Below are 27214 nucleotides of genomic sequence, written 5' to 3'. Positions count from 1 at the left end.
AGTTCTATCTTCGCCGAGTTCAGAGATTTCACTTGGCATAGACAGTGTATTTGCAGTTGATTCATATAGAGATTTTCATGACACTTTTGAGTGCATTTCTTGCACCATGTCTACGACTAGCAACCTCAATCTGGAGGCATCTGCTAAGTTAGACAACTCCAATTATGGTACATAAAAATACCGAATGGAGACCATTCGGTATGTGCAAGATCAAGCACATACTGAATGATGGCCTATCACCTGATCAAGCAGAATGTGCAAGATGTCATGCTAGGACAAGCTCAACACAGTCAAAACATCAAAAGAAGCATGGGATATGTTTGCAGCTCTCTACGAGTCCAAGAACATATCTAGGATTCTCACCCTGAGAAACCAGATCAACCAAACTTTCCACAATAGCAGTGAAACCGATCATGCTTATGTACTCCGCATAAAAGACTACAACAATCAACTTGCAGTAGCAGGAGAGACTATGGACCCTGTAGAAATGGTTCAAGTCATCCTGAATGGACTAGGAGAGGGATACGAGAATCTAGTCCAAAGTATTGCCATTCAATGGCAAATTTCGACATTGGAAGAACTTCTGTCAGTCCTACTTGGTGAAGAACTCAGGACTCGGGCCATTCAAGCACATAAAGGTCATTCTAATGATCAGGCATTCACAGCTTCACACAAAAGTAGAGGCAAAGGTAGAGGAAGAGGTAGATCATATCAGAAAAGTGGTCATCATCAGCAACAAAATCAACGTCAGCATCAGCATCATCCTCAGCAACATCAGAATCAGCAAAGCGGAACTGAGGAGTACAGCACTATGCCTTGCAGCTGCTCAAGCCATTCTTGTCCAAGAGGTAAGAACCTCATCACCTGTACTCCATGCTCTGAGAAGTTTTGGACCTCTACTATGTTGTTAATCCTGTGCTTACAGAGTGTATGTGTAGTCCATTGTTGAGTGGAGGACTTTGTCTCGTGGAACTATTCCTATTCCATTTGGCCGAGTAATGGCACTGAGACTATATGGGAGAAGGAAGGGGTAACAGAATGATGGAAGGCAGAGGAGACTTTGCCATTGAGTTCTTCGACAGAGAAGAGGTCATGTGTGGATACTCAAAAAGATGCGATGATGTCAGTGTGTGAGGAGGGAGGTGGAGGTGGCATGGCCAAAAAGAGATCCCAAGCTAAGTCCATATCGTCTGCAAGGACTTCAGTGAGGTAGGCTACATGCGAATCATCCAATTGGCTTATGCCAGTCTAAATCATATTTTGCAGGGCTTGCATAATATTATTATAGAGAACAATGATGCTCGTAGGGGTTGCTTCTAGTAGGTGAATAACTTTTGCTATAATATTATTATAGAGAACAATGATGCCAGTAGGGATACCTTTTGCTTGCTGCCCTAAACAAGCAATGGAAAATGTATTTGACATCATTGTGACCGCACCCCTGCATCCATTCTAGACATCGCTGGAGCATTTCAGGATTGCAAGGGAGGTCCTCTAGGGTGGTAGGCTTGACAAGTTCTAGTAATGGCATAGTCATCAGAAAGTTGGCAGAGTCCCAAAGGACTCTGCCCCATGCCATAAAATTATAGACAATGGGGTGGTAACAGAGAGTCAGGATATCCATATCCACTTCCAAGACTAAATCTTCATGGAAGTATGCCATAACGAGTAGGGGATGTGCTTGGAATGTGAAGTGGTGGAAGGCCTCATTGAGGTCTTGCAGTGTTAGTGTATTTTTAAAATGGATGTCATGAGGGAGTAGTGCGGCAGTGAGTGTGCAAAAAGTATGTGTATGTGTTGAGGATAGTGCGTGTTGTGAAGTAGAGGGTGGAAGCATGAGACAGCCTATTGTGGATATGATCTGGATCTCGTGCCAAAGGGGAAGATGCCTGTACCATTTGTAGGTCCGCCTGAAGTTCTTGAACTTGCTACCCTCATTGCTAGGCAGTTGCATGTAGTTGCTCAATGAGGGCGGCCTATTGCTCTAGTGCTTGTTTCTCTTCTACAACCTAAGCATGCTGTTGTTGTTGATCCAGAGTTGCATGTCACTACAATGCCTCGAAGTCTACTTGGAGGCTGTTCGTGCATGATCTCCTTGTGGCAAGAGCCTCTCGTGTCTGTAGTAGCACTTGTTTGAGCTTCTTTCCAATTTCAACTGCCCATAGTCCGCTTGCTTCGCTCGACTACCACGCGATCGGATTTCTCCTTTTGCAGGGTTGTTTCTACCTATTGGACGTAAAAATTCCATGGCTTGTTGGTACAAGTTCAAGATAAATGGGGATTGGAGAGGTGTTTGCCCTGGAGCTACTGTGTTGGGATCCTGAGTTAAATCTGTCATATGCTCACCCAGATGGATTGGTCACTTGATCTTGTGTTTCTATTATTTTCCTGCTTTTTTTTTCTCCTCCTCTATGTGGAGCCTCTCTAGGATTTTATTGTTGTCTCAAGAGATCCTGTTGTTGTCTATCCACCTCCTCTCTTTGCCTTTGGGTCTTTTGCCTTTTCTTGGAGCTTGCGAGCCATTTCTTCTTCCTGGAGCTTTCTAACAGCATTTGCTTCTTGAGTTTTCTAGGCTCTTCTTCTTTGTAGGTGTCGACCTGGTAGATAGGGTTGACAGTAATCTGACACCTCTATCTGCATCACCATAACCTTCTGGAATGGGGTCATTGGAAAGGTGATGGATAATAGGCATTCAGAACATGGGATTTTTTATCTTATCACCATGATCACTGTTGCTAATTTATCTCCCAATAGAAAAAATTTGCCCAATTGGTGGGCTCGTGGGCTTGTGGAGATAGATCAGGAAGTTAGGGAGGATCACCGAGTGATGCTCTGTCATCTGCACCTATGCCAACAGCATGATTGCTCGAGCTGACTTCGTCAATTGTGCATTTTGGATCAAATTAAGTGGTACTCCTCTCAATGGATCTTGCTGTTGTAGGGGACCACCAGTGCTAACCGTTTCTTCATGGCTCTCAACATCTGGATGGCTGGGAGACTGAGGCCAGGTTGAATGCCCAATGAATTGTCTCTACCGTGAATTGGTAGAAGTGTGGTTGTCTATCCACATGCACCCAACTTGTTGTGCTCGTTGCTTTATTGTAATTGGCCCCAAACTCGATGGCATGTCAAAGATTGAGATGGTAGAGGAACTTGTTTGCCACGGTTTGCAGTCCGATTGATCTGATATAGAGTAGGTAGACAGACAACAATAGGATCTCTTGAGACAACAATAAAAAACTAGAGAGGCTCGGTGTAGAGGAGGAGAAAAAAAAAGCGGCAAAATAATAGGAACACAAGATCAAGCGACCAACCTATTCGGATGAGCATATGACATTTAACTTAGGATCCTCATGATCCCAACCCCCTGCTACCACCTCAGCAACCAGCAAAGCAGCTCCAAGGCAAACGCCTCTCCAATCCCCATTCATCCTAAACTTGTACCAACACACACAATAGGATCTTGCCACAAGGAGATCATGCACGGACAGCCTCCAAGCAGACTTCGAGGCATTGCAGTGACATGCAACTATGGATCAGGAAAACAATAGCATGCTTAGGTCGTAGAAGAGAAACAAGCATTGGAGCTCAAGGTCTAGCAATAGGCCGCCCTCATTGAGCAACTACATGTAGCAGCCCAGCAATGAGGGTAGAAGGTTCAAGACCTTCAGAGGGACCTACAAACGGTACAGGCATCTTTCCCTTTGGCACGAGATCCAGATCATATCCACAATAGGCTGTCCCTTTCTTCCACCCTCTGCTTCACAACATGCACTGTCCTCAACGCATACACATATTTTTTGCACACACTCACTCCCGCACTCTCATGACATCCATTTCAAAATTGCACTAACACTGCATGACCTCAATGAGGCCTTCCACCACTCCACATTCTAAGCACATCCCCTACTCATTATGGCATAAATCCACAATAGGCTGTCCCTTTCTTCCACCCTCTGCTTCACAACATGCACTGTCCTCAACGCATACACATATTTTTTGCACACACTCACTCCCGCACTCTCATGACATCCATTTCAAAATTGCACTAACACTGCATGACCTCAATGAGGCCTTCCACCACTCCACATTCTAAGCACATCCCCTACTCATTATGGCATACTTCCATGAAGATTTAGTCTTGGAAGTGCATATGGATATCATCTTGACTCTCTGCTACCACCCCATTGTCTATAATTTTATGGCATGGGGCAGAGTGCTTCAGGACTCCGCCAACTTTTTGATGACTATGCCATTACTAGAACTTGTCAAGCCTACCACCCTAGAGGACCTCCCCTGCAATCTTGAAATGCTCCAGTGATGTCTAGAATGGATGCAGGGGTGCGGTCGAAAAGATGTCTAATACATTTTCCATTGCTTGTTTAGGGCAGCAAGCAAAAGGTATCCCTACCAGCATCATTGTTCTCTATAATAATATGATAGCAAAAGTTATCCACCTACTCGAAGCAAGCAAAAGGTATCCACCTACCAGCATCATTGTTCTCTATAATAATATTATGCAAGCCTTGCAAAATATGATTAAGACTGGCATAAGCTAGCTTGATGATTCCCATGTAGCCTACCTCACTAAAGTCCATGCCGATGTTATGGACTTAGCTTGCGATCTCTGTTTGGCCGCACCACCTCCACCTCCCTCCTCATGAGAGTGCTCTCAACGGAAGCAAGAACGAAAGAGGGAGAGAGAGAAACAGAGAGCCACACAAGTTTTGGTGGGTGCAGAACCACCCTAATCTTCTTTTTCATTCATTTATATATGTGTCTGAGTATTGTACATAACCGGGGTAAAGGCACAATGACCTTTAACCCTCACAACCTCCCACTTAAAGGACAATGTGCCTTTAAGGGAGAACAACTAGTGAGCATACTATCCAATGCCCATCAATACATGACAATACTCAAACCACTGACTAGATAGACTCTTCGTCAGCATATCTACAGGGTTATCATCTGTATGAACCTTGACAAGCTCTATGCACTTGTCCTCAAGTACCTCCCTGATGAAATGGTACCTGACCTCAATGTGTTTTGTCTTTGCATGAAAGACCGGATTCCGTGCTAGCTGAATAGCACTCCTGGAATCACTATGCAATGTTGGTACACCTGTATGAATCCCCAAATCTCCCACTAGCCGATCAAGCCATATAGCCTCCTTGCAACCCTCTGTGGCTGCAACATACTCAGCCTCTATGGTAGACAAAGCAACACACTTCTGTGCGCGAGACATCCACGACATTATACCACCTGCAAAGGTGAACACATAACTAGAAGTGGATCTCCTACTATCCACATGCCCTGCATAGTCTGAATCTGTGTACCCAAGTACACGCATGTCTCCTCTACCAAAGCAAATGCACATCTCCTTGGTACCCTTCATGTACCTCATGATGCACTTAACTGCCTCCCAATGCCTCTTTCTTGGATTAGCATATACCGGCTAACAACTCCCACTGCAAATGCAATGTCTGGTCTAGTAGCTATCATAGCATACATAAGACTCCCAACCGCTAATGCATAAGGAACCTTGGCCATCATGGCAAAGCAATAGTTGCCTCTACAATCAATACAGAGTCTCTGTCATCGAACGGAAAAAGCTCAAAAAAATGACTTTTTCTTTGAAAACACTTAACAAGCTCTCAAAACCACTTCGCAAAGCCAAAGTGACTTTTTCAAAGGTTCCTTCAAGGTCTCTGTATACTCGGATGCAAGTAAAGTCACCCACAAAGCTTCCCACAGAGCTTCTCCTACCTCCACGGAGTTGCTGAGCTTCTAAGCATTCACGCACGCTCAGCTAGATCCCCCGGGCTCTGATACCAGTTGAGAGTGCTCTCAACGGAAGCAAGAACGAAAGAGGGAGAGAGAGAAACAGAGAGCCACACAAGTTTTGGTGGGTGCAGAACCACCCTAATCTTCTTTTTCATTCATTTATATATGTGTTTGAGTATTGTACATAACCGGGGTAAAGGCACAGTGACCTTTAACCCCCACACCTCACACACTGACACCAACTCATCACATTTAGTATACACACATGACATTTTCTCGGCCGAAGAACTCATCTTCTTCGTCTCCTTCTCCTTCCATCAGTCTGTTACCCCTTCCTTCTCCCGTACAGTCTCACTGCCATTACTCGGCGAAATGGAACAGGAATAGTTCCACGAGACAAAGTCCTCCACGCAACAATCAACTACGCATACACTTCATAAGCACAAGATTCATGACACAGTAGAGGTCAAAAACTTCTCAGGGAATGGAGTACAGGTGATGAGGTTCTCACCTCTTGGACAACAATGGCTTGAGCAGCTGCAAGGCATACAAGCTCTACTATCATAACGCAATGGCATACATGCCACTCCAAGATCTCGAGGTGATTTTCCTTTGGGTCTTTTGCCTTTTCTTGGAGCCTGCAAGCCGTTTCTTCTTCTAGAGCTTTCTAACAGCATCTGCTTCCTGAGTTTTCTAGGCTTGTTCCTCCCTCTTCTTCTTTGTGGTGTCCACCTGGTAGATGGGGCTGAGAGTTATCTGACATCTCTATCTACATAACCATAACCTTCTGGAATGGGGTCATTGAAAAGGTGATGGATAATGGGCATTCAAAACATGGGATTTTTTATCTTATCACCATGATCACTGTTGCTAATTATCTCCCAATAGAAAAAATCTACCCAATTGGTGGGCTCGGGCTTGTGGAGATAGATCAGGAAGTTAAAGAGGATCACCGAGTCATGCTCTGTCATCTGGACCTGTGCCAATAGCATGACTACTCAAGCTGACTTTGTCAATTGTGGATTTTGGATCAAATTAAGTGGTACCCCTCTCGATGGATCTTATTGTTGTAGGGGACCACCGATGCTAACCGCCACTTCTCCATGGCTCTCATCATCTGGATGGCTGGGAGAATGAGGCCAGGTTGAATGCCCAATGAATTGTCTCTACCATGAATGGGTAGAAGTGTGGTTGTCTGTCCGCATGCACCCAACTTGTTGTGCTCGTTGCTTTAGTGTAATTGCCCCCAAACTCAACAGCATGTCAAAGATTGAGATGGCAAGGGGAACTTGTTTGCCACAGTTTTCAATCCGATTGATCTGATATAGGGTAGCACCTCCAGATCTTGGAGTGCCATGTCTGCCATTGCGTTATAATAGTAGAGCTTGTAGCCTTTGGCGTTGTATCGGCGGAACTGAGGAGTACAGCACTATGCCTTGTAGCTGTTCAAGCCATTCTTGTCCAAGAGGTGAGAACCTCATCACCTATACTCCATGCTCTGAGAAGTTTTGGACCTCTACTGTGTCGTGAATCCTATCCTTACGGAGTGTATGCGTAGTCAATTGTTGCATGGACGACTTTGTCTCGTGGAACTATTCCTGTTTCATTTGGCCGAGTAATGGCAGTGAAACTGTACGGGAGAAGGAAGGGGTAACAGACTGATGGAAGGCAGAGGAGACTTTGTCGATGAGTTCTGCGGTAGAGGAGAGGTGATGTGTGGAAACTGAATGTGATGAGATGGTGTTGGTGTGTGAGGAGGGAGGCGGAGGTGGCACTGGCTTATGCCAATCTGAATCATATTTTGCAGGGCTTGCATAATATTATTATAGAGAACAATGATGCTGGTAGGTGGACACCTTTCGCTTGCTTTGAGTAGGTGGATAACTTTTGCTATAATATTATTATAGAGAACAATGATGCCGGTACGAATACCTTTTCGAATTTAGCCCTCCAAAGTACTCAAAATGATTGGCACAAGTCATCTAGACCCCTCTATAAGATTAGATATTTCAAATTGCATTAAAACCCCGCATATGAACTTTTAAGTATGCTTAAAGCTAGAGTTTCACCCAATGGCATGCACTTACATCGGTGTGGTCTTTCCAATGACTCCTATAACTCTATTTTTTTGGCTCCAACAAATATATATAACTCTATTTTTTGACCTAGTTGTGAACACTGAGGTTGTAGAGGGAGAGAGGCAGGGAGAGGGATCGAGAGAGGAGGGGGGTTCAAGAGAAGCTTTCTCTTGAGATTTTGCAGAGTGCTACACACCTGGGCAAATGTAGGTCTACATGTAGGAGCATGCGACCAACATCTTGCCACGAGCAATGCCACAACAGCAGAATTGCAGGTGGACAAGAGGTCATGAACACGTCCCTTCTCTATTGTCTCATAGAACTTCTCCACGCCTCCTTCCAAGAACCTCCCAATCATTACGTTGAAACACGTCGTTCCAAAGCCGAACACATCTGCTGCTCTTGTGAACACCACCTTGTCCCCTTGCCTCACTTCTGGAGCCATGTAGAACCTTGTGCCTTGCCTGTACGTGAGATCCTTCCCCTTTCCTTCAACTGTGCAAGGTTTCCATAACCTGAAATCTGCAAGCTTGGCGATGAGATACCCATTCTGACAAGCACCCTTAGGAAGATCATCAATATTCTTCAGCAGAACATTGCTCGGCTTTAGATCTCTGTGCATCACTCCGGACCCGTGTAGAAACCGCATGCCTCGAGCAATCTGCAGGAGAATGTCGATGCTCCGAAGCAATGGGAATGGCGGCCCAATACAGTTGAGATTTGTAGTAGTCTCCCTTTCGATGAGGGTTTGCAAGCTCATTAACATAAGAACATCACCAGGCCGTAGTACTCGCAATCATAGGCATCGTTGGGCGCCGGTATCAGCTCCCTTCTTCTTATGTACCCCTTCATCTCCACCACGTTTGGATGTCTCATCTTGATCAGCACTTCCATTTCTGTTTCGAAGAGAAAGACGGGGATTATCTTCACTGCCACAGCCGTGCCCAGCCACTCTCCCTTACGAACCTCCCCCTGTGCTCCTTCTCCGAGAAATTCCTGAAGCACCAGCTTCTCGTGGAAGTCATCCAGGTTAAGGCCATTCGGAAATACGTTGCGCGCCGTCCTGTTTGATTCCCATCCCACAGAGAGGCCAGGAATTGTTCCGGCAGCTGATTGTTCTACGCATTCTCTGCAAATTCTGGCCGCCCAACTTTGGCATTCCTTCAGCAGTGCTCGTAGTGGTCGTGGGCTTGCTGATATGAGGTAGGCCTCTTCCGCAAAGTACAGTCTGCAGAGGATCAGACCTGTACACCAGCCCAAATCGCTGAAGAAATCTCAAATCAGAGAGCTGCATTGAGTACTTAACTTAGTTAAGTTATCAATTCCATCATTAGCACACAGCTGGAGCATGCAGCGTCCTCTCGCTAACGTACATACCATCTCCTCTAATTCTGCTGACCATGGCTGGCGAGATTCTACAAAGTGGCGGGTGCACTTCTCCAAGTAGGTCATGCTAAAAATGTAGAAGTTCGTGAGAGAAGAGTTCATCAGAACCAGCCGTTCCACTGCCACAAAAACTAATAGAACTAAAATCAAGGTCACTCACACGGTCGCTTTTGGGACGCGACCTTGAAAAACCGGTACAGGTCCAAAATCAAGGTCACTGATGCAATCAGCACCGCCCCAAGCACCAAACTTCGGAAGCGCAACCTGTTCGTATCCACTCGCAGGAGTTGCTTCATTGTCATCCATAGGGGAGACTGAAGTTCTACTTCGTGATACGCGTGAGCAGAGTGAAGAGAATTACCTGCACATTGCAAGGCAATGGAAAGGGATACTGATCATTGTTATCAAACAACAATCCGCAAGTGTGACCAAGTAACAATCTCCTATCTCTCGATTCAGACCTACCTACTGTGATTTTTCAATGTCATGCTTCTCTCTCTGCTGCTGCCGGCCGTAGTTACAATTCGCTCTGCATACTCCACCCATACCAACATAAGCACATCAACAAGATCTAGGGAGGGACGTGATAAAGAGGAGCAGAAGGTCATGATAGTAACAAGGTGAACTAGATTTGCCGTAGGCAGTCTTTCCATCGTGGAGCAAGTAACTACTATCTTGAAACAAGAATTTCAAAGAAAGAGGAGGTCTGTATATTGTTTCAAAGAAAGAGGAGGTTTGTAGAAACCTTATTAACAAAGCAGAGAGCTACCAGTCCCTGTTGTGGCAACAATAGCATGATGATCATCAAGCTAGGTGCATCCTTCAACTAAGAATGCAACTGTTTAAAGAGTAGTCTGAAACCAGTCAATCCACCTCAACAAAGAAGGCCAAGAACACCACCTAGTACACCTCCACCACAAACACCACTTGGAACACCTCCACCACAAAACACCACTCGGAACACCACTAGTACGACAAGTTATTTGCAGGTAGCAAGTTTGATTGACAGATATATAGCCAGGCTGGTTGCTAAAGGCTATGCTCAGAAAAAGGGCATAGATTATGAGGAGACTTTTGCTCCTACATCCCGGATGACCACCATCCGATCAGTAATTGCAATGGCTGCACATTTTGAGTGGAATATTCATCAGTTGGACATCAAAACAGCCTTCTTAAATGGGGACTTGCTGGAAGAGGTGTATGTCAAACCACCTCCGGGTTTTGGAATTACAGCAAATGCACTTCAAGTCTGCAAGCTTAATAAAGCTTTATATGGGCTGAAACAGGCCCCTCGTGCATGGTATGCCAAGATACATGCCTTTTTGACCAGCAAGGGGCTGCACAATAGTCCTACTGAGAGCACCCTCTACATCAAGATGGATGGGGGGGAAATATTAGTCATCCTTCTTTATGTTGATGACTTACTGCTCACAGGGTCCAATGACGACAAAATAATTTTGCTGAGCTCTAGGGAAAGGACAAACTTAAGGAGTTTTGGCACATTTGCAATTAGCAAGTTTAGTATAATTTTGCTAAGTTTTGGGGAAAGCACAAAGAAGTTCCGCATAGCCACCCAATTTTGATACACTATTTGGAGATCCAAAAAAACAGCGTAACACTCGTTAGAATAGCAATGAGTTTGTTTACTCATTATGGCGTAGGTCATTTCAATGACTATGACACCATGAAAGCAGCATTTGTGGCATGATTCAGAAAGGATAAGACTCCAAACATGTCAGTTAAAAGCTCAGGGAACTCTGGCAAAAAAAGCTCTCAGTGGAGATTGTTCCCAATGATTCAAGAACCTCAGTGCAAGATTGGATGTAGCTGAGAGACTGACAAATGAGACAGTGGTAAAATAATTTTACAAAGCGTTGAAGCAAAAAATACAGAGCCTTGATGGAGGCATAGACCTAGAGTAGACCTATCAGTAGGTGCAGAAAGCTCCAATTCGCTAATTGAGTAGCAAAGCATGTAGGATGAAGAATTGACACAAATGGAAGAAAAAGAAAGATGATACGGATTTTGATATTGAGTCCCAATCAGATCCAAAGGAGATGGTCTGTGAGTCTGAGGAAGAGTCTGATTCTTATATTGACTCATCAGAAAATGATTCTGAAGATGATGACGAAAACAAGAAGAGGAAGGAAAAGAAGAAAATGGCTAAGAAGTCTCAGGCCAGGGCTAAAAAAGCTAAGAAGGGAAAAGAAGGTGTCAACATTGTCTGAAGTGGAGAAGTTAGTGGAGCGAACATTAAAGAGTTTGTGCATGGCCAAGACTAATCCAATGAGACAATGTTGTATCCGTGAGAAGAACAATTCAAGGGATGTCTGTTGGTACATGCTAATGCTCAATGAATTAGGTTCAGTAAATGCAACGCACTAATAGGAGCAAATCAGATTGCTATGGGACCAAATCCAACATCTAAGCACCTCAATGACAGGGTGATTGGAACTCACATAGAAATTGAAACCAATAAATGAATAAGAACCACGGGAGAAATGCATGGGGATAGAATTTTGGCAAAAACAAGTACTGCAATCGTTGCCTCGTGAATGGACACCATGTATGACCAGATTGTTTGCTATGAGAGAAGCACTGCTTGGAGAGGGGCATTCCACTTGTTCACTATGGAACTAATCCTCAAGGACAGGAGTGGCAACCCCTGCAAACCAATGTTGTATTTATACAGGAACTACCCAATACATCCGAACGGAGGACATGGTAAATCTGGTTAATACTCAATATGATCCTCACTTGAACACTCTGATTCCTCAAAATGTATTACAATTGAGGATGTGTCAAAGGTCACACAAAAGTTGGCAGTCTTGTGGTCACTCATTCAAGGGCCCAATCCAAGAAAAGATTTGAAAAGAGGCATCTTTGTTGGAAAGAACGAGAGGACATGAGAACAAGAGTATTGAAGGAATTTTAAAAATTGTAGTACAATCTTGTGACCTGTAATGGATTCTATGAAGAAGGGGACTCAGCCCAAAAGAGCAACTAATTTGACGGTGGAAATCAAGTCTAAGGAAATCCTAGACAAGAAAATTCATTGTGGAAAAGACATCCAAAATCTTAGAATAGTTTAAAGTTTTGTGCTCAATGTTCCAGCCCTTAGATTCCATGGAATCATCCACGCTAGATATCATCCTCACACGGTCATAACATGTGGGATCTAACAAAATACTCAATACCACCTCTGTTATGAACCTTAAAGCAAGGGAAGCCATTTGTTTCTTGAACTTCAACTCCCACCATTTCTTTAATTTCCACGACATCTTCAATTGATGTTCCTTGGAGGTTTACAATTTACAAAACAATGCATTTTATGGAGCCTCTGCATTTCACTATTGTATAAGTCCAAATACTATCCCTTTCCAAAAGAGACCCCACCAAGATACGACACTTCTAAGGGCTTTATCTTTCCCTTTCCCTTGGCCATATTTGCAAATCCACTCAACAAGAGGTAAGTTTTTGTGTAAGAAAATCTGTCAGATGGTTTTTCAAGGCCCTAAAGAATGCACAAATTCAAATTACATTGGACCAACTGTTGAGTATGGTCCCAAAATCAAAGGAAAGTGCAACCAATCGGAATAGTTCAGAATCAGATCATGGTGCAATGTATGATGTTTCGAGTAAATTTTGTCATCCTCAAAATGGAAGAAGATATATTGTACCTTGTGCTGTTGGGACGACCTTGGTTTAAGGTATCTAAGACTAGGGAGCATCAAAGATCATAGTTTGAGTGGGATAAATTGTCATGTGCACGGATTGGTATCCGACGTGTACTAGGTACACAAGACTAGCTCAGGTAGCCTGGGGAGGCTTAGAGCTAGGCAGGCTTGATTCTCGGGTTGAGTGGCAAGGGTACGAACCAGTTAGAGGTCTTCGCTATTTTTGGCGCTTGGGGGCCGAGTCTATATAAGGGGCCTAGAGTTTCAGTTCTCAGAGAGCCGATGGGAGCAAGTTTCGTTCCCAGGTGCTAGGTCTGATCCTGGATTGAGTCGCGGACGCGCGCCTGCATCATAGCGTAGCCCAAGGCCCAACAGCACATCCCAGGCTTCACAGCGCCACTTGGTGGTATGGGACACCAGGCTAGTTAGGATCTGGTTGGGAGTTCGTGCCAGTAGCTCAACTCGTGGCTCGGAGGGGACATCTCCTAATTCGGGATCACATCCCGTAGATGTCATGGTTGGGTGGTGAGCAACCTACTCAGTTTCCTCACGTTGTGTGTGTTCTTGTGTTTGCTTGCAGATCAGAGGTTTCAGGAGTGCAGGGGATGTGTCAGTTGGTATCAGAGCCAACTCCTGAGGTAGGAACTTTTGTTGCGAGAATTTTGGACGTTTTTTTTCTCCAGGTATGCCCTAATTTCGAAATTCGTGCTCAAACCCTGCAAGTATCTGCTGGTTCATCGCTTAAGGGAAGTGGTTAAGATTTAGGGAAAAAAGGAAGAAAGAAGAGAGAGAGAGGGTGAATTCGAGGCTGCTAAGTGGGGTTAGGTGAGAGAGAGTGTGAGGTGTAGCTAGGAGAGAGTGGAGAGGATTGTAGGAGAGGCGTGAGAGGGGCTGCTAGGCAAGCTAAGGGTTGAGGGGAACCCCACGGGATCCCGTGTACGGTCAGGGCTGCGCAGTGATTAGGTGACGTATGTAGGTGAGTGTAGAGGGGTGCACCATAGGCTGGAGCAGGATTGCGGCCAGGCTGCTGTTCAGGGAGGCTGAATGCTAAAAAAAGCACCGACCCTTGGGAGGGTGGGCATGCTAAAAAAAAGCATCAACCCTCCAAGTTTGGGAGGGTGGGCTTTTTTAGAAAGCATAGCTTTCTAAAAGCTGTATCTTCTACTTTATAGCCTGGCGAGACCATAGTTCTGCCTCAGCTTATGCTAATGCGCACGAGAAGACCCCTCCACACCCCTGGTGGATTTCGTCACCTAGGTACGGCTTGCAGCAGACTTCCGCATGGCACAACTAGCAACAGGGCCAGCAGCGGGAGTCTCAGGGTTCACTGACTCGAGCTAATTGTCAGCTTTGTACCTCTTTTATTGGCCAACCTCTCTTCTCTTTCGTCACCTCCTCTCGGGACAATTTTTTCCTCTGCTCCACTCTCCTTCAAGCTCTGATCCTACCTGTCACTTCTCTAAATTCACTCCCTTCATCAAATCAGGTTTTAGATATGGCTGATTCAGTAGACCCCGCGCTTGCGATGGGAGATCAAGATTTGAACTACCATGCGGAGGATGACCAGGGTCTCTACGATGATCTGATTACGAAAAAAGCCTTCAGTGAATTCACCACTGCTCTTGATGGAAAGTTTGAGCAAGTTAACACCAATCAAACGGGATTGACACAGTAACTCCAAGGGATTCAGACTACACTCACACTTTTGACTAGCACTGTTCAGGCGCTCACACATGTGGATGCCATGGCTTCAGTGTTAGGTCCGAACATCACTCCAAATCCTTTTCCCAGAGACCAGAAGTTTCGTATCAAGGAGGTTGTTGACACTTGGTTGCACAAGTGGCAAGTACACTTCCACTTTCACCCTTATCCAGATGACAAGAAAATACAGCTTGCAGCCGGGTTTATGTCAGGAAAGGCTTTATTGTGGTGGAAGGAACTCCAACCTAAGCCTGTAACATGGATAGAATTCGAAGGGGTCTTCAGGAAAGAGTTTCTGAAGGAGGAGGAAGATTACGATATCGTAGGCAAGCTCAAAGCCCTCGATATGTCCAAGCTGAATTTGACTTTTGAGGTTTATCTTCACAGAGGTTTCGGGATTTGCAGACCAGAGCTACAAAGATGGATCCAGTGACCTTGTTAGGTTTCTTTGTGGATGGTTTGCCTGACTCCTACAAGTTACAGATCAAGAACAACAAGTGTACCACGTTGCAAGAGGCCATGAATTACGTGCGCATTTATGATGATACCATGGCCAGTGCAAAGGGAACCACAGTTGCCGACACGGGTGGGAAGAACAAGCGGAAGTTCTTCCAGTCTACCACTGGTACCATGGAGGCGAAGAATGGTCATGCCCGTTTCCTTCGTACCTTGAAGCTAAAGAAGGAAGGACGTTGCTTCTTTTGCGAGGAACGGGGCCACACTAAGAATGATTGTCCTTAGCGCAAGAACCAGAAGCAAGCGCCAGGACCGAAGCTCCAGGCGGGTCCGGGTACCAAAGCTAAGGGAGCTAATTAGGTTTCGATGACATGTATTTTTGTAAATGTCATTACCTACCCAGTTTCTTGTAATTGCACTTTTGATACTTCGTTATTTGGTTCCCATGATCTTTTTCGAGTTTATGGAGAAGTTAAGGACCAAAGAGTTCACATTCTCTTTGACCCGGGCAGCTCTCACAACTTTGTTAATTACAAACTTGTGCAGAAGATGGGGCTGTCCACGATACCTAGCGATCACACCTATGAGGTGCAGCTTCCAGCTGGGAAGCAGTTTTGGGATCGCAAGATTGAAGCCCTTTCTATCCGGATTCAAGAATACACAGCGGCTCTTACGTGCTATGTCATGCACTTGGAGCATGTGGACTTGTTAATCGGAATAGAGTGGTTTAAAACCCACGATATTCGGATTGGTGGAAGGACCATACTCTTTCTTTTTTGGATAAGGACACCCAATTTTGTATTCAGTGTGATAACATTCCCCCTTCTCAGCGACCCATTGTATCTGCGATGCAACTATATTAAACACTTCTCATTATGATGTCTATCAGTGTGTTTTGATTCTGCTTTCTTCATTTGTTGTCTCTGTTAATAACAAGAATGATTTAAGTGTGTTTGAACACCGTGAATTGAGAACGTTGTTAGATGATTTCCTGGATGTATTCCCTGCTCAACTGCCAGAAGGTTTACCTCCAGAACGGGCAGTAGATCATCGCATAGACTTAGTACCTGGGACTCAACCTATTAGTGTTCCACCTTATCAGTACAGGAGGCGGGAGGTCAGTGGATGATTAGGAACAGCTTGCTGTTCCGGAATGGAAAGATTTGTGTGCCAGATGTTTTGGAACTTCGATCCAAGATTCTCTAGGAGTGTCATGATGCTCCTAGTGCTGGACATCCGGGTATACATGGGACTCTGTCTCTTGTGAAGCATACCTTTTATTGGCCTAAGATGCGTGCATTTATTAAAAACTATATGGTAGGTTGCCGGGTTTGTCAGGTTACTAAGGCAGAACGCCTTAGAAGCGCGCGTTTATTACAGCCATTGCACATTCCAGGTAATAAATGGGAAAGTATTTCCATGGACTTTATTACTGGTTTGCCTCGAACGCGCAAGGGTCATGACTCCATCTGGGTCATAGTTGACCGTCTGACAAAAATGGCTCGATTCTTACCTACTAGAACAACTATTTCAGCTGTTCAGCTGGCTCACGAGTTTGTGGACCACTTGTTTAAGCTGTATGGTTTGCCCTCTGACATAGTCAGTGACAGGGACTCAAAGTTTAAAAGTAACTTTTGGACACTTGTTTTTGAGAAGTTAGAAACTACTCTAAGCATGAGTTCCTCGGATCATGCACAATCCAATGGCAGTACAGAGAAGGTCAACCAATTGGTTGAAGATATGCTTCGGGCATATGTTTCTAAGAGACAGTCTTCATGGGAAGATTATCTACCTATGATCGAATTTGCTTATAACAGTGCAAAGCATTCGAGTACTGGTTACAGTCCTTTTATGCTTATGTACGGGTTTCAACCTAAGTCACCAGTTATGGTTGGGTTAAAAGGAATCCAAAATGATGCTGTAAAGACCTTCTTGCTAGACATGCAAATGTTGCAGTTTGCCAAGGAGTCTATTAGAAGTGCCCAAGATCGGGACAGATTTTATGCTAATAGACATCGTTCACCTAGAGAGTTCTCTAAAGGAATGATGGTATATTTGAGAATTCCCAAGGAATCCAAGAGCCTAAGTACTGGTTTGGTTCCGAAGTTATCCCCCAGATACTCTGGTCCGTTCAAGGTTATTAACAGAATTGGACCAATTGCATATCGACTAGAATTGCCTCCTGATCTTAAAGTACATCCAGTCTTTCATGTCAGTAGACTGAAAGAAGTATTGGGTGTGGATGATCAACTTGTTTCTTCTCAAGAAATAATAGACGTTACAGATTTGACTTATTCCACACGAACCTGAGTGTATTCTTGAATTTCGTGAAAGACCGATTCGTAATCGAACTATCACGGAATACAAGAAGGATGCAACATGGGAGACATTACAGAACCTCCAAAGGACATTCCCAGGTTTTTTAGCGAACTCAGGAGTGAGTTCTTAGAGGAGGGAAAGTATGTCATGTGCACGGATTGGTATCCGCCGACGTGTACTGGGTACACAAGACTAGATCAGGTAGCCTGGGGAGGCTTAGAGCTAGGCAGGCTTGATTCTCGGGTTGAGTGGTAAGGGTACGAACCAGTTAGAGGTCTTCGCTATTTTTGGCGCTTGGGGCCCGAGTCTATATAAGGGGCCCAGAGTTTCAGTTCTCAGAGAGCCGATGGGAGCAAGTTTCATTTCCAAGTGCTAGGTCTGATCCTGGATTGAGTCGCGGACGCACGCCTGCATCATAGCGTAGCCCAAGGCCCAACAGCAGATCCCAGGCTTCACAGCGCCACCTGGTGATATGGGACACTAGGCTGGTTAGGATCTGGTTGGGAGTTCGTGCCAGTAGCTCAGCTCGTGGCTCAGAGGGGACATCTCCTGATTCCGGATCACATCCCGTAGATGTCATGGTTGGGTGGTGAGCAGCCTGCTCAGTTTCCTCACGTTGTGTGTGTTCTTGTGTTTGCTTGCAGATCAGAGGTTTCAGGAGTGCTGGGGATGTGTCATAAATAAATCAAATTGGAGATGATCCCGAAGGTGATCTTAAAGAAGGAGAACTGTTCGCTCATTGCCCATTGTGTCAACATGGTATCAGAGTTGGATGATGTTGGGGAGAAAAAATTATTGGATGCTTATCCCTCCATTGTGATACTCTTTGAGCTAGATGTCAACCAAATTGTTCAACAATTTGTCAAAACAAAACCACAAGTAGTTTCAATATATGTAGTGTCCAAAGTAAGGTCCAATATGAACCAACTGGAATCCGGAATACAAGCAACATATCTAGAGAAATGTCATTAGTCTCTTGGGGTCAACGTGTCGAAGTGGCACAACCATGCTAACAAGAGATTTTTGACGAAAGGGACGGCTAGTACCGTATCTGATTAGCAACCCACTAGAATAGATTGAGAATACATTTTTCACCTAACAGATTTCCTCTTGTATCAATATATAGAGGCATAATTTGTTCCGAGAATAGCCCTACTGGTGAGTTGTCTCATCGCAGTTTTGTCAATCATCTTATTGTAGAAAGTGACTCAGCTTGATCGAGTCTATGTGTGCCACGCCATTTGTTCCAAAGATGTTTCATGAGTCTCTTGGTTTCATTCAAGAGGAAATGATATATCCCATCCAGATTCCTGAATTCTCAACATTCGTAGTGATCCACCGTGCAAAGCCTTAACCTAATTTGAAAGAGCGTTCCCATAACAAAAGCAGAATGAGGACATGATCAAAATAGCCAAAGAAGATTAAGAAGAGTAGATGCGTAGAACTCCTAAGGTCAAAGAGGACGATCACTACCAGTCCATTTCCCTTACCATTCTACAACACAATGTTGGATGCTATTGTAGAACATGAGACATACAGCTTTCTAGATGGCTTCAATGGCTCTAACTAAATTCATATGCCTGAGGAGTACAAAGACATAACAACCTTTGCAACTGATTGGGGAGTGTTTGCAAGCAATGTCATGAGTTCCAGATTGAAAATGCGCCTCCCACATTTCAGTCTTGGATTTAGAAAGTGTTTGCACCATATTTGTCAAGTGTTATGTGAGTCTTTCTAGACGACTTCAGTGTGCAGTTAAAAGAGCACATTCAGCACTTATGACTTTGCTTCGATAAGTGTTGTACAACAATTGAGCTTAAATCCGACAAATGCACATTTGTAGTCCCAAGCAGGATGATACTTGGGAATATCATCTCAACGGATGGATTGAACCCAAAACATTAGAAGCTGTTCAAGGCACTAAAGCACCTCCGAATGTGAAAGAAGTGGTGAGGTTTATCAAACAAATCAAGTGGCACAACAGATATCTAACATACTTATCTTATGCCGGCCAACTACTCACTAAATTAACAAAGAAATATGTTCAATTTGTTTAAGGGGAAGAGCAAAACATGACATTTAACCTACTGAAAAAGATGCAAGTTGTTGCAATCAAAGCAGCCTTGATGCAAAAGTAAAAAGGGTTAGTATCAGCCAATCTACTATGCCAACTAGACTCTATCACTGACGGAACACGAATGCCTAGGATGATTTATTCCATTCAAAAATTTGGATATTATTTGTTGGGAAACAAAATGGTTTTTCATGTGGATCATCAAGATTTGTTGTACTTGTGAATAAGCCATAGCCCACAAGCAGGGCAAGGCAGCACAGCGGCTATTACTGCTACAACAATTTGATTATCAAATAGTTCACAGACATGGAAATCAGCACTTGATTGTTGATTATCTCAGTAAATTAGAGTCTGAAGAAGTTTTGATGGAAGGAATACCTGATGATTTGCCGAATGCCCCGTGGTTTGGAGTACAGGCTATCCAAGGAATAGATTGGTATGCTCAATTGTAAACAATAGACTGTATCTTAGGAAGCACATAAGGGTGTTATTTTTTTGATGAAATCACATCTAGAAAGATCTTCCAAAGTAGGGCTATGGTGACCAACTACAATTAAGAATGCCCATGAATTTGCCAAGTGATGTTGGTACTGCGAACGGATGGACACCCAGAAAATGCTGATCAGATGCGTTAGAATCTTGTACTCCTTGTAGAGCCATTTTCAAAAGTGGGGACTTGATTTTGTTGGCCCATTTAAACCAGCATCCAGGTACACAGGAAATAAATATATCCTAGTGGGCTGAGGCTCAGGCACTCAGGGATGATACAACAAATAGCAACACCAAATTCATTTGTCAAAATATAATGACACGATTGGTTGTCCAATTAAATTCGTAGCGGACCAAGGAGATCAGTTCCCTAACAAAGTCATTGAGAAGCTCACAAAGGTGCACACGATCGCACATATGAAACCCACAACATACCATCTACAAGCCAATGGTCAGGCAAGGAGTAGCAAATTAATCAAGCATATTTTGAAAGTTATAGTATCCAAAAATCTGAAAGATTGGGATGTGAAGCTGCATCCGATGCTTTGGGCATTCTGAACACCACTCCAATCGGTGTATGGCTTGGAAGCAATGGTTCCAATAGACTTTATCTCATTCAGTCTTTGAATTGCTATAGAGAAGCTCAGTTTGAAGGGATCTGTCAAATTTCAGCCGAACCAATTGTTATAATTAGAGGTGGATCGTGTCATGAGCAAATACACGACACAAGTTATCCAAGGATGAAGAAAAGCACGGGTAGATTGGAATATTATTAAGTACAATTTTTCTAAAGAAAGTGACTTAGACCTAATGTAGTATTCAAGATTGGGAAGATTCCCTGAAAAACTCAAGCTTAATGGACCATTCCGGATTGTTAAGAAATTTGGGTACGGCACATTTCGGATCATAGATTTATGGGAACGTGTTAAAGAAGCCGGTTAATATTTTCTAACTCAAAACCTTCTTCACGATCAGTAGCACAACCAATCAATGGGCTGTGGCTATCAGAGTTATGGAAAGTCTAGAAATAGCTGACTTTCATTGGATTGTGGTGATTAGCATGTCACATGTGCGAATATGTCAAATCAATATCCCCCACTCGGGGGTTTCACCACCCCGACTGAAGAACTCGTCAAGAGGTTCTTAGAAACTTGATCTAAGACAAAGTAGTACTGATCAACCTAGGTTTACCCTCTAAGTTAATGTGATCAAACCTCCACTTGTGCTACCTAGTGACTGCTTCCCCAATTGAGATAATGGATAGTGGTCATGGTCGTGGCCATGTTCACAAAAAACTTTTCGCAATAAATACAAAAACCTTCTACATACAAATCTGCAATTTTTCTACACAAATCAAAATTTCAACAAAAAAATACATACAATACAAAGTCAAAAAACGTTCAATTCCAAAACTATGCCTTCAAAAACGTTTAACATAAAGTTCCAACATTAAGAGGAAGAAAGTATGTGTAATTATAATTAACATCTACTAGATGAAATCCATCTCTAATGTAGAAATTTGCATCATAAATAGATATAATTCTATATCATTTATCAAGAGCCATCAAAATATATAAGCTAGAGTGTTCTAATAGGGATACAAAATACATTCAAAATAATCACATCTCCCTATCAAATGGAGTCACTGAGCAATGAAATTGAAAGATACAAGGAGCCAAAAAACACATTAGGCAAAAGTGCCTAAGCACTAATCTCCCCCTTTGAAACACCTCATTGCACCATAACATTGTTAGTAGCCTCTACTCTTCAAAGGTGACCACTACCCACTCTCTCAACCCAATCTTAGACACGACATTCAAAAATTGCCAACATTATATATACAATTCAAATACCTTAAGAGTCATGAGAATCCTTTGCTCTTTCCTCATGGTTCTGTATTCTCGTCAATGTTCAATGGCAACTTTTGGAAATTAACCTTCAAATTTGAAAATAGAAGGCTTTAAAACCTGCAAATTTTTTATTTTTATTTTTTCTTAAAACTTGCAAATTTTCAAAAAAAAACCTTTAAAATTAGAATATTTTAAAACCTGCAAATTTTTAGTTATACTTAGGCTTAAAACCTGCAAATTTTTAAAATTTTCAACTCGAAGGTTCTTGTACCTCTTCAGAAAAATATTTTCAATGGACACTGGTTCTCGTACTTCTCTCATTAAACCCCTCTCCCAATCTCGTGTATGAGCTAGTTCTATGGCTTGAGCTTCAGCCTGCTTTTGTTGAATCTGCAGCTTTTCATTTGTAGTTCCTTACCCAATGCAACTCCTCTCATGCTTCTCCCCAGTACCCAACTGTCTTGCATTTCTAAACGATCATGTGGCAGCTCTAATGGATCCATGGATTGTACCTACATGCAACACAACCATTTGCTGAAACTGGTCCCTTTCATCACTAAAGAACTCAGGGCCAAATGCCTATTGCTCCTCCCTACAACTCCATCTATGGCACACCTCAAGCTAGTCCAAAGGCTGCCCCCATATAGCTAACCCACCTGCTCAATATCCTGTTAGATAGTATCAGACTTTTGCGCGCCCCCCCCGCGCCGCCCGCTCCTTCCCCCACACACAGCTCAATTTAAGACTGCATATGGCAGACCCCAGCCAGGTGGCGATTTACATGGCAGGGGTTCTACGTGGCAGGCTGCCTCCTGTACTCCTTCCCTGTGGAGCCCATAGGGTTTCTATTCATCGCTGATGGCCTGATGCTGTGCCAAATAGGCTTCCCAAATGTTGCACAGGGCTGCCCCCTATTGCTGCAATGATAAAGAAGCCCTCTTGGCCGCCCTTTGCTGTTGACATAGGCCATCGCAAGCCTGAAAGCCTAAATTCTGGCAGTGACCTCCCACTGAAATGGGACTCCCAACCAGAGATCTTCCATACTATCTCCTAGTTAGCCTGCAGGAGCTTGTCACATCACCTGGTAGGTCCTGGTAGGTGATGCATGTAAATTTACGCTGGTATACAAACTCTCTTTGAGAGCTTGCAATTCATAAACCAGTGGGCTACATCTTCAGGAGCTCTCTTGCATCACTTACAAATTTGCTTCTTCTGCCTATGACTTCAGCATTACACCCTGTCCAAACAGCCTTGTGCATGATTAACCAAAGGAGACAGGATTGCTTCTTAGGGATAGCCTTCTCTCATATGTGACCAGAACGTGTAGTCCATGTGCTAAACTAGTTATTCGGTCACAGCCTGAGACCAGTAAAAGAAAGATGGATGGCACTTGGTAGTCTCTTGCAATTACCACCTGCTCCAACTTTTCCTGATATTGTCTCAGATACCCCATCACAAATCCAAGGAAGTGTTCCTTTCACCAGTTTTGGGAATTCCAGACGAGTCGTTCTGTTGGTCCCTACCCTCTCAACTATGTGCAGGACTCTAGCCTTCATATCTGAAGATATATTGCCCGCTGGGACCAGCGATGTGCCATGCTCAAAGGACCATCAAGGTTCGTCAAGTGAAGGGCACTGATATGAAGTGTTTTTCTCATTACTTCTCGATAGGAAAGTTTCATCCTTGAAATTAGGAATACTCTTTTGCGTCTCTAGAGATAAATTTGTACTCTTCTTTGATACAGGATAATGGCAAAGTCTTTATGAAGTGTATGGGGACCTCAACTATGCTTCTACAGTTGGGATACAGTCGAGAAGGCTTGCAACCCCGCTAGGTTGGATATCGAGCTTGTTTCCCATTTCCAGAGCTGCTGTGTTGCCACATGCTTGTAAATGGCAACACAGGCAGATCTACTTGGTGACAGACCTTAACCTTGGAGTCCAACTCCCTCTTTATTTTCTTCTTGTTCCATGTAACGATCATGACAGTCAATATGACACTTAATTCGAAGTCATGCAGTGCATCCTCAACACTGTTACATTGTTTAGCATGCAAATGCATGAACCTGTTTCCCACAATTACTTCTTACTCCTTGGGAGTGGATGGTCTACATTTTTCCAGACATCCTATTTAATCTGTCACATTGCAGTGTACCCTTGTCAAACTACTGTCAGGATTTGTCTTACCAAACAGCTACACTGCAATAGGTGTAGGGTTGTTACCAAGAAACTTCCACAACAGAACTCCTGCCTTGAATCCCATTCCTGCAAATAATAGCACACCTATCGTACTTTACAATAAAAGGTGTCTTGTTAAATAATCACAACCTCACTGTTATTTTATGATGCATACGGATGTCCGCTAAGATGTATGGATCGAAGTAGCAGTGCCCACACAGTAACATCTTCCATTTCATTATCACAAACATTTCATGTCGTGCAGTCCAAACCATCATGTATTCTTGAAAAGATCTGTCAGCTTTCCGTATATATATATTTTTAATAATGGCTCCTATCCCTCAATTGTATGCACCATTGTGTGAAGGTCAGTCCACAATCTCTTAATTAGATTCTTTCCTAGTTGAGCATTGTTTCTCATTTTTTTAACCTTATCACAGTCCTCACCCTTGTGAACATCTGCATATATATTTGCCATCAAGACATATGCTGCAGGAAGCTTTTCATCTAATCTCAGCACATTCTCAAAGGCATGCTTTCCAACCAATACATTCTTCCATTTCTGGCAAGCACCCAACACAGCCGACCATACAATAACATCAGGTTGGAAAGGCATCTTATCCACCATTGCCACTGCGTCATCTAGTTGGCCGGCACGCGCGAGTAGATCAACCATGCAAGTATAGTGCTCAATAGTTGGGATAATTCCAAACTGCCGGTCCATAGAATTGAAGTACTTCTGGCCCTTGGCCACTAGACCCACATGACTGCACACAGTGAGAATATTAAGGAACGTGCCCCCATCTGGCTTTATACCTTCTTGCCTCATTCTCTCAAACAAACGAAAGACAAGTTCGCTCTCTCCCTGGCGAGCATACCCTGCAATCAATGCACCCCATGATACAAGATCCCTTGTGGGCAATGCCTCAAACAACTTTTGTGCATCAACCATGCTGCCACATTTAGCATACATGTCAATAAGACTTGTTGCCACAATTCCAATCGTGTCAAAACCAACCCTGCTAATTTGATACTGAAGCTCCTTTCCAGTTTCCAGAAATGACATGTTGCCACATGCTTGCAGGATGGCAACACAGGTAAAGCTACTTGGTGACAGACCTTCATCTTGCATCTGTGCATAAAGTCTAAATGCCTCCTCATTTTCTTCTTGCTCAACATAACCCAAGATCATGATACTCCACGTGACAATGTTACGATGAGGCAAATTATCAAAGACACACCGTGCATCCTCCATGCTCTCACATTTTATATACATATCCATCAATCTCGCTCCCATGAATACATCTGATGCAAAACCACTCTTTACTCCTCGGGAGTGGATGACTCTACCTTTCTCCAGACATCCTATTTTCTCCAATTCCTTGTCAACCTGCTTCCCCCCTTCCAGCGCTGCCACGCTACTGCAAGCCTTTAATGCACCAACAAAAGTTCGAGCATTTGGTTGGACTCCTTCCTCAAGCATACGTGCATATAAATCCAAAGCCTGTGCACTGTCTTCTTGCTCAGAATAACCCAGGATCATGGTGGTCCACGTAACCACATTACGATGAGGTAATTCCTCAAAGACTTGCCGTGCATCCTCCATGCTCCCACATTTAGTGTACATGTCGACCAAGGTTGTTCCCACAAATACATCTGATTCAAGGACAGCCTTTACTACTTGGGAGTGAATGCCTCTACCTTTCTGTAGACATCCTATTTTTGTAAATTTTCCATTACCTTGCTTTCCCTCTTCCAGTGCTGCCAGGCTACTGCAAGCCTTCAATGCTCCAACAAATGTTCGGGCATTCCGTTGAACACCTTCCTGGTGCATCAGTTGATACAATTCCAAAGCCAGAGCACTGTCTTCTTGCTCAGCACACCCCAAAATCATGATGGTCCATGTGACCACATTACGATGAGGCAGTACCTCAAAAATGCTCCGAGCATCCTCCATGCTCCCACACTTTGCATACATTTCCACCAAATTTGTTCCTACAAATATATTTGACTCAAACCCACTCTTAACTATGTGGGTGTGGACGGCTCTACCTTTGTGCAGGCATCTTGTTTTCTCAAAATTTCCGTCAACTTGCTTCTCTTCAGCCTGTGCTGCAAGGCTACTGCAAGCCTTCAAGGTGCCAACAAAGGTTCGGGCATTCGCTTTGACACCTTCCTGTTGCAATTGTGCATAGGACTCCAATGCCAGTGCACTCTCTTCTTGCTTGCTATAACCCAGGATCAAAGCGTTCCAGGAAACTACATCACGATGAGGCAATTGATCAAACACACACCGTGCATCTTCCATGCTCCCACTTTTTGCATACATATCCACCAAGGTATTTCCCACGAACACATCTGACTCAAAGCCACTATTCACTACTGAGGAATGTATGGTTTTACCTTTCTTCAGGCCTTCCATTTTTGAAAATCTGTTGTCAACTTGGTCTCCCTCCTGTAGCCCTACCAGGCTACTACAAGCCTTCAATACTCCAACAAAAGTTCGAGCAGTCAATGAGAAACCTTCCTGTTGCATCAGTGCATACAATTCCAGCGCCCGTGCACCTTCTTCCTGTTTGGCATACCCCAGGATCATAATGTTCCATGAAACGACATCGCGCTCCTGCATTTTGTCAAACAGTTGACGGGCATCCACCATGCTACCACGTTCCACATACATGTGCATCAGATCGTTTGTCTTGAACACTGGAAGTTTGTCTGAACGCTTTACTATATGCGCATGTGCCCTAACCTCATCCAGCTGAGGTAACCTCATGGGAACTGCAATTCCAGCTCTGACTGCACCAAAACAATGGATCCATGGGGGCACCCGAGGCTGTGGGACCATAACCTAAGAAAAGCTACCTTACACAACAAAAGATTCAAAAAAAAACCTGGAAAACAGTGAGAACCATTTCAGCACTGAATGTAGCAAACATGAAGACAAAAGAAGGTCATTCGTGTATAGCCACGTGACAGTGTGTCGGTACGGGAAAGAAGTGGCTGTCCCTTGTGCGCTATGTATTTTTGCAATTTGCCACATGGCATCCTTTTGTGACAGCACATGGTGCCTTACCACATGGACACTAAGGCACGTGACCAATCATTTCCCCAAATTCCGGTTTCGTACACGCTCCTAAGCACTGCCTACTACATCGAATTTTTAGTTGTGCGAGCCTGATTAAACAAGGAAAGGTAAAGCATGCTAAGAAATAGGTGTAAA

General features: G+C 43.8%; 1 protein-coding gene across 1 annotated transcript; it reads right to left on the bottom strand.

Moving 5' to 3' along the window:
• Window positions 1–24325: 24325 nt before the first annotated feature.
• LOC147887508 (pentatricopeptide repeat-containing protein At2g33680-like) lies at window positions 24326–26839 on the bottom strand. Its single transcript, XM_087394324.1, has one exon. It carries the CDS (start codon window positions 26837–26839, stop codon window positions 24326–24328), a length of 2514 nt encoding a protein of 837 aa, XP_087250450.1.
• Between the last annotated feature and the right edge of the window lie 375 nt (window positions 26840–27214).

Source organism: Dipteris shenzhenensis, chromosome 23 (assembly GCF_047967505.1).
Source record: "Dipteris shenzhenensis isolate YYH24624 ecotype China chromosome 23, Dip_SZ_1.0, whole genome shotgun sequence".
Classification (NCBI taxonomy): Eukaryota; Viridiplantae; Streptophyta; class Polypodiopsida; order Gleicheniales; family Dipteridaceae; genus Dipteris; species Dipteris shenzhenensis.
Note: the sequence above shows the minus strand (reverse complement) of the source record. Positions and strands in the feature narration are given on the sequence as shown.

Excerpts from the sequence above, each read along its gene's own strand:
- LOC147887508 (XM_087394324.1), bottom strand. The coding sequence starts at position 26,839 with ATGGTCCCACAGCCTCGGGTGCCCCCATGGATCCATTGTTTTGGTGCA.